This window comes from Podarcis muralis, chromosome 12 (assembly GCF_964188315.1).
Source record: "Podarcis muralis chromosome 12, rPodMur119.hap1.1, whole genome shotgun sequence".
Taxonomy (NCBI): Eukaryota; Metazoa; Chordata; class Lepidosauria; order Squamata; family Lacertidae; genus Podarcis; species Podarcis muralis.
Window position 1 is genome coordinate 45,123,078 of NC_135666.1, and position 13,068 is coordinate 45,136,145.

General features: G+C 46.1%; 1 protein-coding gene across 3 annotated transcripts in view; it reads left to right on the forward strand.

Annotated features, from left to right (window-relative positions):
* The first annotated feature begins 686 nt into the window (after positions 1-686).
* Positions 687-13,068, forward strand: part of CMTM8 (CKLF like MARVEL transmembrane domain containing 8) — a 29,942-nt gene continuing 17,560 nt past the window's right edge. For all 3 annotated transcript variants that reach the window (XM_028750843.2, XM_077916345.1, XM_077916346.1), the window contains exon 1: positions 687-1,006. In XM_028750843.2, coding sequence (XP_028606676.1) covers positions 818-1,006 — 189 coding nt within the window. In that variant the 5' untranslated portion in view covers positions 687-817. The remainder of the gene's footprint in view (positions 1,007-13,068) is intronic.

Here is a 13,068-nt window from a genome sequence, read left to right on the forward strand (position 1 = left end):
TGTAATGTGTTTTACTTTGTGTGTTTTGTTATGTCATTTTTGTGATAAATGTCGAAAATCAATAAAAAAATTTTGGGGGGGGGACGACACCTGAGGCGAAGAGGGAGCAAAGGACGCCACTTCAGGGCTTGGCGCGCGCGCGCTACCTGGTGTTACCTTCCCTTCTCCCCAGCCAGCCCGCGCCCCCCTCCAGGGACCCGGCTTTTAAAAAGGAGACCATTTGCAAGATTTCGACTACCTAGGGGGGGCCTCCACAGGGTTTAATCCGGTACTGTCCCCAGGTAAGCCCTGTCCCACAAGATGTGGCGCACACAACACACACAATTTGAATGGCAATGCTTATCAACTTTTTTTTGGGGCGGAGGGGGGGTTTCAAAATATTCCATAAGGGAGCTCGCCCCCTAGTAATCGGGGGCAAAAAGGCGAAGAGGGAACAGAGGGCGCCACTTCAGGGCTTGGCGCGCGCGCGCGCTACCGGGTATCTCCTTCCCTTCTCCCCAGCCAGCCCGCGCGCCCCGCGCCCCCCTCCAGGGACCCGGCTGCAGCCTCAGGCCTCGCCCCCTCCCCGCGCGCCCGGCTCCTTAGCTCTGCCCCCTGGAGTCCCGGCGACGGGCTTCCTCACAGGCGCCGCACAAAAGCCGCCGCCGCCGCTTCCCCCTCAGGCGCTTCGTCCCCGGGGCTGTTGCGCCGCCTTCGCCGCGCGCAATCCGCCTCAGGCGGGCAGCACCGAGTCCGGAGCGGGCTGGCCTGACTTTGCGGGGAGCGGAGGCGCCCTGGCTGGGGCGTCGGCCCTCCTCCTCCGGGAGCCGAAGCGACGATGGAGCACCAGCAGCAGCCGAACCACGAGCCGCACCGCCACCCGGCGCAGGAGCGCTCGCGCTCGCACACCGTCACCACCACCGCCAGCAGCTCCTTCACGGCCAACTGGTCGTCCGCTTCCAGCACGCTCGCCTACGACCGAGAGTTCCTGAGGACGCTGCCCGGGATCCTCATGGTGGCCGAGATTGTAAGTAGCCCAAGCTGAGGAGGAGCAGCAGCAGCAGCGCCTCTCGCTTGCTCGCGAGGAAACGCGCGCCGCGCAGGAGGAGCTGCTGCCGCCGCCACAGCCCGCGCTCGCTGGGACCGATCACAACCCGGACCTCCCCGTTTATCCGGGAGGGAGCCCCACTGAGTTCAATAGCGCTTACTTCCGAGTAGGCACGGTTGCGATTTCCGCTCTTCTTCTTGCCCGCATCCCCCTCGCCAGTGCATTTCTCTCTCTCTCTTTAAATAATAATTTTTATTAGTTTTCCAAATTTTAGCAAATGTATGCAAATTATTAAATTTAATACATTTTTAAAAATATATATATAATTAGGTTTCCGCTCCTGTTACAAATGCTTCCTGATGTTGCCACTTCATTCTTCTGGCCAATGCATAGCTCTTCCCCCGCCCCCAGGCACAAGGGTTCAGTTCCCAGGGCAGGTGTAAAGTAGAAAATGCAATAAAATCAAATATCTGAAGCCTCTCTCGCTTGGAATTGGCTCAGCCCCCGAAGTGTTTTGGAACAGGATGTGTTTATAAAACAAAGCTGGGGTGCAAGGGAGAGAGATCCATCCGTGCACTTCCCTTGGACTTGGAATATTTCATAGAATCTGAGTGGGAAGGGATCCCCGAGGGTCATCTAGTCCAACCCCCTGCAAACGCAGAAATCTTTTCGCCCAATGTGGGACTCGAACCCATAACCCTGAGATTTATAGTTTCATGCTCAGCCGACTGAGCTGTCCACGTGTGTGGCTTGTAGTGGATGGGGGAAGAGAGAAGAAAATGACTTTGTACATGCTCAGAGGCATGCCCATTGCTTTAAAAGTGCCAAGACTTGAGCATTGTAAGCTAGTCAAAAACCCTGCACCAATTAATAAGGACTGATTTAGATGTAACTGAACAGGTGTAACGCTCCTTTGGAGATACCATTTGCGACGTGGAAATAGGATACGACTCCTTGGGCGGTTCTTCATTGTAACTCCATGCTGTGAGCAACCTCCTAAAGGGAAGAAGAAAGTAGGGGTGGGAGAAGGAGAGGGAGGGGAGTCATGCATTAAGATCATTTTAACTGCTAAGAGACCTCAATTCCTTTATTTTGTTACGAGAGATCTGGAAGATACAGGAGTAATACAGACAGTTGCTTTCAAATCTACCAAAGAACAGTTTCGTCTCTCCATTTCTGTTTCTTACCTGAGCTTTGCTCTGTGCTTGCTGACGGTTCTTAACACATCTCTCCCAGCTTGTTGCAAATTCATTTGAGCCTGACAGATCACTTGGGCAGCAGAGAGTTAGACAAAGAACCTATGCCCCCAGAGTAAGGAGGGGCTCCTTTTCCCCAGCTATCTGAATAATAGGCTTTTTTCGGAAGCTCCTTGGGGCCATTTCCTCTGGTTGTTTTTTTTGCTTTGTTGAAATGGAGGCGCTAAAGTGGTTGTAGGCTGGACAGGTTATTGTTGCCCTTAATAGGTCACCTGGGGCGAGATTAGAATCCTGGTGTCAGGTGAATCCTGAATAACTCAAGCTGGGCTCATTCACAACAGTCTTTTATCTCCTGTAAGCACTTCAGTACCTATGGTCAGAATGGCATTCTGTTAAGCCTTTGGTAGAGAAGAGGAAGAAAGCTGCCCAGGAATGTGCCTAACAGCCTAGATATCCGCTCCCAAGAATGTGTGCTGTAGGAGAGCCCAGAGATGGGATCGCAGAGGTGTCTTGAACAACTCCCATTATCAAGGTGTGTAGTATAGTATTATACTATAAAAGGTGAAGGTAGAAGTACCCCTGACCGTTAGATCCAGTCGCGGATGACTCTGGGGTTGTGGCGATCATCTCGCTTAATTGGCCGAGGGATCCGGTGTACAGCTTCCAGGTCATGTGGCCAACATGATTAAGCCGCTTCTGGCGAACCAGTGCAGTGCATGGAAATGCCATTTACCTTCCCACCAGAGCAGTACCTATTTATCTACTTGCACTACGTGCTTTCGAACTGCTTGGTTGGCAGGAGCATGGACCAAGCAATGGGAGCTCACCCCGTTGCGGGGATTCGAACCGCCAACCTTCTGATTGGCAAGCCCTAGGCTCTGTGGTTTAACCCACTGCGCCACCCGTGTCCCTTATAAACTTATATACCTTATATACTATACTGTGGTCTAATCCACTGAACCCCTTGGGCTTGGCGATTGGAAAGTCGGCAGTTCAAATCCCCGTAATGGGGTGAGCTCCCATTACTTTGTCCCTGCTCCTGCCATCCTAGCAGTTTGAAAGCACACCAGTGCAAATAGATAAATAAGTACTGCTGCAGTGAGAAGGTAAATGGCATTTCCGTGCGCTCTGGTTTCTGTCACGATGTCCTGTTGCACCAGAAGTGGTTTAGTCACACTGGCCACATGACCCAGAAAGCTGTGGACAAACGCCGACTCCCTCGGCCTGAAAGCGAGATGAGCGCCACAACCCCATAGTTGCCTTTGACTGGACATAACCATCCAGGAGTCCTTTACCTTTTACCTTAGTATAAAAAAAGGTAAAGGTACCCCTGCCCATACGGGCCAGTCTTGACAGACTCTAGGGTTGTGCGCCCATCTCACTCTATAGGCCGGGGGCCAGCGCTGTCTGCAGACACTTCCGGGTCACGTGGCCAGCGTGACAAGCTGCATCTGGCGAGCCAGCGCACCACACGGAACGCCGTTTACCTTCCCGCTAGTAAGTGGTCCCTATTTATCTACTTGCACCCGGGGGTGCTTTCGAACTGCTAGGTTGGCAGGCGCTGGGACAGAGCAGCGGGAGCGCACCCCGCCGTGGGGATTCGAACCGCCGACCTTTCGATCGGCAAGTCCTAGGCGCTGAGGCTTTAACTCACAGCGCCACCCGCGTCCTTTTACCTTAGTATAGTATAGTGAATTGGAAGTAGACTACAGCAGCAGGTGTTTATGTTACCCATATTTTCTTTAAATTTTTTTATAAGAAAAATATTTATACGCTGCCTTTCTGTATTGAGCAGGTAGCCTGATGCACAACACAACAATAGAAAGGTTTTTAAATTGTAATACAGTGGTACCTTGGTTTACGAACTTAATCCGTTCCGGAAGTTCGTTCTTAAACCAAAGCATTCTTAAACCAAGGCGTACTTTCCCATAGCAGCGGGGGGCTCAATTTACAAATGGAACACACTCAACATGTTCTGCTTCCAAGGCAAAGTTCACAAACCACAACACCTACTTCCGGGTTTGCAGCGTTCTTAATCCAAGTTGTTCAAAAACAAAGCTGTTCTTAAACCAAGGTACCACTGTACAGGCAACTCACCTTTGACCTTTGAGTTACATTCTGAGGCACCACATGTTTTAAGTCAAATTGCCTATAATACAGTGGTACCTTGGGTTAAGAACTTAATTCATTCTGGAGGTCTGTTCTTAACCTGAAACTATTCTTAACATGGTTTTGTTTTGCATTAAAGTACCGGTAGTTGAGAGGGACGCGGGTGGCGCTGTGGGTTAACCGCAGAGCCTAGGACTTGCCGATCAGAAAGTTGTTCGAATCCCCGTGACGGGGTGAGCTCCCATTGCTCGGTCCCTGCTCCTGCCAACCTAGCAGTTAGAAAGCACGGCAAAGTGCAAGTAGATAAATAGGTACTGCTCTGGCGGGAAGGTTCACCAGAAGCGGCTTAGTCCTGCTGTACACATGACCCGGAAGCTGTACGCCTGCTCCCTCGGCCAATAAAGCGAGATGAGCGCCGCAACCCCAGAGTCGGCCACAACTGGACCTAATGGTCAGGGGTCCCTTTACCTTTACCGGTAGTTGGTGTAAAAGGTTGAAGCACGGTATCTTTTTTGAGGACCACGTTGAAGGCAGAATAACTTTTGGTTTGGTTTCAGCATGCCTGATGGCATGGGAAAAGGGCTGCTTAAAGACCAATGTTTTATTTCTTTAGAATAAATAAAGGCATTTAAATTTATCTGCAATGGTATCAAGAATCCTCCTGCGGGGGAAATGTTACTTCATGGGAACGCAGTGTGAGACTGAAGATCTGCCCACATAGATCAAGGAGTAACTGTAACTGTTCTGTTTTGTTTTTGTCCTGGGCCTTTGTTGAACAGGTTATTTACACATTCAGAACCTCTCTTCTAAAGCCTGTTCCATAGTGTACTCAAGAGGTAGCTCTCTCTCTCCTGCCACACTTATTAGCTGCCACGCCTTCAGTGCTGCGTTCTGCCAAAGTTCCTGAAAGTTATTAGAGAGACCAGAGTGCTTTTTGTTCGAATGCTTTCAGCATATACTTCTGACATCTTGCTATGCAAAACGGAAATGTTCAGAATAGCAGAAAATGCTGTTATTTGCAAACAGCGATCCATAAGCCAGTTAAGTCAGGCTGTGTAAATATAAAGTCGGAAACATTCCTGCTATGATCTTGACCATTGGTGCTTCAGCTCATTATAAAGAGTGCTGTGTGGGTTTTGGGTGCTCACCCCTAGCACAAATTAATTTTAAGTGGTTAATGATTAGGGGATCTAAAACCCTTTGTTCTGCTCCTCTCTCTTTTTTTGTGGCCAGTCCTCTTTTATACCTTTTATGAATTGTTCTACTTGACTGTTTGACTTTGAGGATGTAAATAGTCTGTTTGCTTGATCACATATACCTTGATGCCTTGGGGGTGGAAAGCTGCTGTTGGCTTTGCAGATAAAACAGTGGATTGGTGGGCGGCTCAACTCACTTCCTCATGGCTTCCAAACAAAAGCAGCCTGATAGGAAACAGAGGCATTTTAGAACTTTGGGAATTGGATGGGTGAAGAACTATGTTACAAACTGTTGACTATAGCTGCAATTCTTATGCCACACAACCAGGAAATAAGTCTTGATAGAATTTACCGGGACTCGGGTGGCGCTGTGGGTTAAACCACAGAGCCTAGGACTTGCCAATCAGAAGGTTGGCGGTTCGAAACCCCGCAATGGGGTGAGCTCCTGTTGCTTGGTCCCTGCTCCTGCCAACCTAGCAGTTTGAAAGCACGTCAAGTGCAAGTAGATAAATAGGTACTGCTCCAGTGGAAAGGTAAACGGCGTTTCCGTGCGCTGCTCTGGTTCGCCAGAAGCGGCTTAGTCATGCTGGCCACATGACCCGGAAGCTGTATGCCGGCTCCCTCGGCCAATAAAGCGAGATGAGCACCGCAATCCCAGAGTCGGTCACGACTGGACCTAATGGTCAGGGGTCCCTTTACCTTTACCTAGCCATGAACCGGAATGCACTATAATATGTGCTACTAGCTGTAAGGAGTATTCATAGCCAGGGCTGTGTGTGTGTGTGTGTGTGTGTGTGTGTGTGTGTGTGTGTCCCTCTTCCTAGTCAAGTAAACCTTTAAAATAGTTTTAAATAGTTCAGATACCAAGCTTTGTTGTTTTGTATTCCCCAAAGCACTCTTCTTCAAAGTGTTCTCCTAACTTGTGGCTGAATTCTCAAAGTTGCTTTGCTCTTCTTTCATAAAACTGTTGTTGCTGTTTGCAGGTAGTTATTATTCATATTTTCAGCACATAATGGCTGCAATCTATAGGAATTGTTTGCAATATTTTGATTTAAGTCTGTGGGATTCTTTTGGAGCTGGAGTCCCATCTTCGCTGATTTGGTTATTTTGCATAGCTGCTTGAAAGGAAAGCATAAGAAATGGGTGGGTAAAGATTCTCCATGATAATTACGGCAACAACAACAACAAATAATAACAACAACAAAAAAACCAACAACAACAGCAGCAGCAGCAGCAACAAAAAACAACAACAATAGCAACAACAACACACGTTTGATTCCTTGTAGCAAAATAGAAAATAGTCACAGATAGTTAAGAGTGACAGTTGCTCTGAAATTTTGAGATAGCTCAGTTGATAGATCATGTGACTCAGGATCATGGGTTTGAGTCACAAGTTGGAAAAAGGAATCTGGCATTGCAGGGGGTTGGACTAGATAGCCCTCGTGGTCCCTCCCAACTCTACAATTCTATGATTCCATGCCAGTGTTTGTGTTCACCTTCACTATGCTCTTTCTTGCAGTTATTTTCTATCTCTTGTAAAAGATGGAACCATACACCAAGCTACCTTCAGCAACAGCGTTCCTCTAGGTCAGGCCAGTCCAACTTTTCATACCAAGTGGACTGCAAGTGTACTTCAACATGGAATTCATAGCCGGGGCTGTGTGTCTTCCTTGTCAAGTATACCTTTAAAATAGTGCCTTATAGTGAAGCCCAAAGGGAAGAAGGTGTGAGGCTCTGGCAGGGTGCTAGAGCCCTCCTACCTTCTTCCCAAAGCTGGGAAAGTTCTAAGTGGACTTTGGCAAGGAGACAGGCTGACTCAGGGACCCTGTTAGAGACCTCATGCCACCTTCTCAAAGCCCAGGAGGGCTGTTGGTGGGGAAGGGGGTATCAAATGTTGCTGAGAGTGCCAAAAAAGTCCTTGAGGGATGTCTTGCTTGGTGCCATTATTGTAGCTTTAGTAACATGTTGTTATCTTCTTAGTTAAAAGAGTGAAAGTTAATATAGAGCTAAGAGTAGCGTTCGAAATTCGCCAGGTGCCAGTTACATTTTGCATCTGGCTATCGGCCGCTCGCAGCCAAGTGAAGATGCCTGGGCGCCAGGATGTCACCGGACGCCTCCGCCTTTTGGAGGTGTCATACCTGAGGATCCTTGGATCCGGACTGTTTTCACACGCTAATACCCCAGCCTGTAGAATTCTATATTTTATCTGCACAATCAGAATGAATTTCAGGAACCAAAAAGTTGTGTTTTTCAATATGGCTTTCTAGCCGCCTGATCCCAAAATGGCAAGTAGGCATTTCTGTTTTGGTGGCTGCAACTCTCTTCCTACACTCGAGTAGGACCCTGGCAGAGACACATGCCTGACTGGCATGTTCTCTCCCTCCTGATCTTCCTTCAAAAGCTTTCTTCTGCCCGAATATCACAGCGACCGATGCCAACAGACACCGGCACGCTTAGGAATCCGCAGAGTCTTCGCAGCTTGCGTAACAGACCTCAGCAACTCAGCATTTTGGCTAATCTACTTTATTTACATATAAACACACATGGAGCACTGCAACATGGCTCCCTCTCTCTCTAGCATCAGACAGCAAAGAGAAAGAACAAAGGACAATAATCCCACTTCATGGAACACAGTAACACAAACATCCTGTCTCCGTCACTTCCCACTCTGTGGAATCAAAGCATACACCGTCGTGTGATAGACAACAATCCTATGTCTGTAATCACGGAGCAGGAATTCTAACAGTTTATGCAGCCATTTGGCACCTAGCTTACATATCTGAGTTTCTAACACTGGCTAAGTGTAAAATTACTGTATTTTATTTTATTTTTTTAAAGATTGGATCATTGCTACTGAACACAAACTAGGGATTATTTTGAGAGCAGGGACTGTTTTACTCCTGATTTTTGTAATAAACTCTGGGGGCCTTTTGGATAAATGATTTGAATACTATATAGGGCAAGCTCTCTCCATCCCTCTGTCTGTTCCCATAAAGCTTCCCTGGTTTATATTTTCCTGTGATGAAGGTGGTGCCTCTCATAAGGCATTATGTTTGTCTTTCCAGTAATCTTATGATTAAATGATGAGACACTTCCAAGCTGTTACAGATCCTGTTGCAGAACGTTCAGGTTGCCAAGGATGTGGTCCATGTGTTTACTTTCTGTACAGGAAGTTTGAGAGGACACACGTTTTACTAGTAAGCTGAATGTTCAGAGGCTACAAAAACCTGACTGTAGAATTGATGCAGGATAAAGCTGAAGCTTGACTAATTTCTTGCCAAAGATTGCACTGGAGTTCCACTGCTACCCTTATTAATGTGGAATTTTAAGATGAATTTTTCTTCTTATCTCAAAAGGGGAAATATTTACAGTGGTACCTCTGGTTACATACTTAATTTGTTCTGGAGGTCCTTTTTTAACCTGAAACTGTTCTTAACCTGAAGTACCACTTTAGCTAATGGGGCCTCCCACCGCGCCACCGCCGTGCGATTTCTGTTCTCATCCTGAAGCAAAGTTCTTAACCCGAGGTACTATTTCTGGGTTAGCAGAGTCTGTAACCTGAAGCGTATGTAACCCGAGGTACCACTGTAATGGCATTTTGGGTGAAATCGTGTGCCTTTTGCAAATCCTGGCCTATCTGGTTTTTGTGGACCTCTCAAGGGGGAGCGCTGTGGAGACACGGGTGGCGCTGTGGATTAAACCACAGAGCCTAGGGCTTGCTGATCAGAAGGTTGCGGTTCAAATCCCCGCAATGGGGTGAGCTCCCATTGCTCAGTCCCTGCTCCTGCCAACCTAGTAGTTCGAAAGCACTTAGTCATGCTGCCCACATGACCCGGAAGCTGTACGCCGGCTCCCTCAGCCAATAAAGCGAGATGAGCGCCACAACCCCAGAGTCGTCCACAACTGGACCTAATGGTCAGGGGTGCCTTTACCTTTACCAACTACCGGTACTTCACTTGGCCCAAAAGAGCAAATAGCTGCATCTCTTCCAGCAGTGAGACTAGTGTTTCAGCCATACTAGTGTTTCACCCCCAAACCAGTTTTATTGCTGAATGTGAACTGCAGATTTTAAGAAGTAAAATCTTCCCAAGAAGATCTAGCAACAGAGTGTTGAGGACATTGACCTCCTGATTGCATCTGTCCTATACACTTAAGGTCACTTCACTTTAGAAATCTTTGTTTTATGTACACTAACAGTGGGGGAGGGGAGCAAAGTACTCCGTGAATATTTGACTTAGCACCTACTCTTCTTGTTCAGGTAAAATTCCCAGTGTAGTCAAATTTCATAAGGTAGCAGATCTGTAAATTTTGGGTGAGTTGTTTGTTTCTTTCCTTAACAAGGTGGGCTATTGGGCGGTCTTTTAAAAGAAGTTACATTGTTATTATCTTTTCTTCATAATGAATAATCAGAACTCTGCGTGAGCGTGTTCCATGTTGTGTTTGTGTGTGCATGTGTGCATACATGTTAGGTTGCTTTGAAAATGTACCATTATTTTAAACTCTGTCTCCTGACAGACCTATAACTGTCCAGTATGTTTCCTTGAGAAATATAATTTGCTGTGCTTTATTGTGGGCTGTGGTTTTTTGGGGTGTGGGTCATAAAAGCGGGAGGTTGGTGGTGTCAAAAACAGGGGGGGAAATGAAAGGTGAGACATGGAATGAGCCCAGCACATCACGAAAATGATGGAGAGATTGACAAGGGAATGAATGATAATACAGTTCACATTTGGATTGAATGAAGGGCTAACGAAACAAAAAACACCAAGACAGCAATGCGTACTCAGTGCTCATATGGAGGAAATTATCTGGTCTTTTAAAAAAGGGGGTGTGTGTGGGAGAGAGAGAGAGAGAGAGAGAGAGAGAGAGAGAGAGAGAGAGAACAACCCCTGACTTGCAGCGCCCACCTATGCAAGCTTACTTAAAGGTAAGCCCCAGTGCGTTCAGTGAGATTTACTCCTAAGCAGTGCTGTTTTTCTGGAAAAAGGCGTGCTGCAACTCACCATGAATGCCTCCCTTGTTCTCTTATAATAGCAATGGCGCCCACCTGAGAGGTGCGGGAACTCAGTTCCAGTGAGTTTCGGCTGAGAAAAGAAGCCCTGCCGCTAAGTAAATGTGTAGCCTTAAAGTATTCTTCCTATTCTGTTTTCGGCTTCCGTCATATGCAGGTAGAGGCTGCCATAACTGAAACTAGCAAATGTCAGTTAGTGTGATGGATAATCCATCCTTTGATACGCACGACTGAGACCATAGAGACAGACAGCAGAAATAAATGAACAGTTGTTCTTAATGCATTTGGTGAATCGGCACCTGTGATTGTTTGCGCGGGGGCTCCCCGCCTCAAGCCTTCTCTTGAACAATCGGTGCCATATAATTGTGAATGACTAGTTTAATTATTAAAGGACATATAACCGCAAGACATGTTGCTACGTATAACTGCACTTGTATAACTGTGTGCATAACTTGCTCAGTCAAGGGAATTGTACAGCGGTTAGGGTTACAAATCTCACAAAGTTGCTCCTTGTCTTGATCCCTGAGAAAGACGTTTCTGAATTCCTGTCTGCCGATTAGTCAAGACATTTTAGCTAAAGGTAAAACCTATCTATCTCTTTAGAGATACTCATAAGCAGGAGACTTTTAAAGTGGCCAGATCTCTTGGCCCTTTCTGTGCCATTATTATTATTATTATTATTATTATTATTATTATTATTAGCTGCAATTGCACAGTTTTGATTAGATTCAAGCCATCCACCTTTGCATTAAATGCATTAAATGTACTAGAGGTACCTATGCATATGAATTTGTACTTACAAATTTTTTATACGTGCACATTATTATTATTATTATTATTATTATTATTATTATTAAACAAATTGCTTCAAAGTGCACAGTGTTTGTGAGATTCCAGCCATCCACCTATGCATTAAATGCGTAGGTACCAGAGGTATCTATGCATATAAATTTGTACAGTGGTACCTCAGGTTAAGTACTTAATTCATTCTGGAGGTCCGTTCTTAACCTGAAACTGTTCTTAACCTGAAGCACCACTTTAGCTAATGGGGCCTCCTGCTGCTGCTACGCCGCCGGAACACGATTTCTGTTCTCATCCTGAAGCAAAGTTCTTAACCCAAGGTACTATTTATGGGTTAGCAGAGTCTGTAACCTGAAGTGTATGTAACCTGAAGCGTATGTAACACTGTACATACAAATGCAAAATAGCATCATGGGCCCCAACTCTTTCACCTATCTAGCAACTCCTCCACCCCACCCAGTGGGTGAGAAGCCAAGATTATTGGCATGTAATCTGATATTGATGTATAGTATAATATCCTTACGAAACTTTATTTGGTTGTTTGATCTGTCGTAAGGCAACGTTGCTCTACAGTAACAACTTGATACAAATTCATTATTCCAGTGGGTAATAATTATGATACGCAACAAAAGCACAGGAAGTCTTTTGACACCTGGAATTTTTATTTTTTTAAAATCTTGTAGGATGGGCTTCCATAGGCCAGAGCCCATTTCATTAAACACACTAAAGTCTGGCCCTCAGTCAGCAGATCGTCTGCATGGAAGAATGATGGGATAGGGAGCAAAATGTTATTACAAAGCGAGACCAGAGGGCCTAGCAACCCTATAGTTAGTAGCAGATGTGTCAAAGTATTATTTAGAGCAGTGTTCCCCAACCTTGGGCCTCCAGCTGTTTTTGGACTACAATTCCCATCATCCTTGACCACTGGTCTTGCTAGCGAGGGATGATGGGAGTTGTAGTCCAAAAACAGTTGGAGGCCCAAGGTTGGGAAACACTGATTTAGAGCACTAAGGACAAGGAGAATCAGTCAAAAAGAGTAAAAGATCTAATGTACTGAGTCTTTGCCTTCCTGTTTATAAAATATCAGCTGTTAACCCCATGATATTTTATATAAAAGGGGTAGAGGGGTAGTTTTGCTGGGGTGGCAAGGCGGGGTGAAAATGGTGAGATAGGGATTGAGAGAGAAGAGAGAAGGTGGCGGCAGAAATAGGGGGCTGCCCTCTGCCTGCCACCCCCATTTTTATAAGGACAAATTGCCATTACAGATTATATCAGTTGATGCATGTCTAAAGCTTATTTTCCCTTTCTCTTGATAGTAGAAATGTCTAAGAGCAAGAAGTCGTTGATTCTTTCACCTGTTGGGAATGATCAAACCAGACAATGTGCAGTGAGTCACACAATACTTTAATGAGCTTGTTGGGGATTTATTTCTAGAATCTGGTTATCATCAGACATGACCAGACGCATTGTGCAAAACCCATTGGCTTGTCTCTTTGTCCAACGGAAAAGGGCTATAGCGGCAAATATTTACAGAGCAAGATAATCTCTGGGAGGTAATGGCCCTGCTTTAGAAAGTGCCATTGTTGAGACCAGTCAAAACTCACTTCATCACTCACAAGTGATTAATGAAGCCAGATTCTTTAAGTTAGTTACATGTTGGCATTTATGTTCTCCTTATAAGATTACGTGAAGAAGTAGAGTTTCAGAGGTGATATGACTATGTACTGTCTT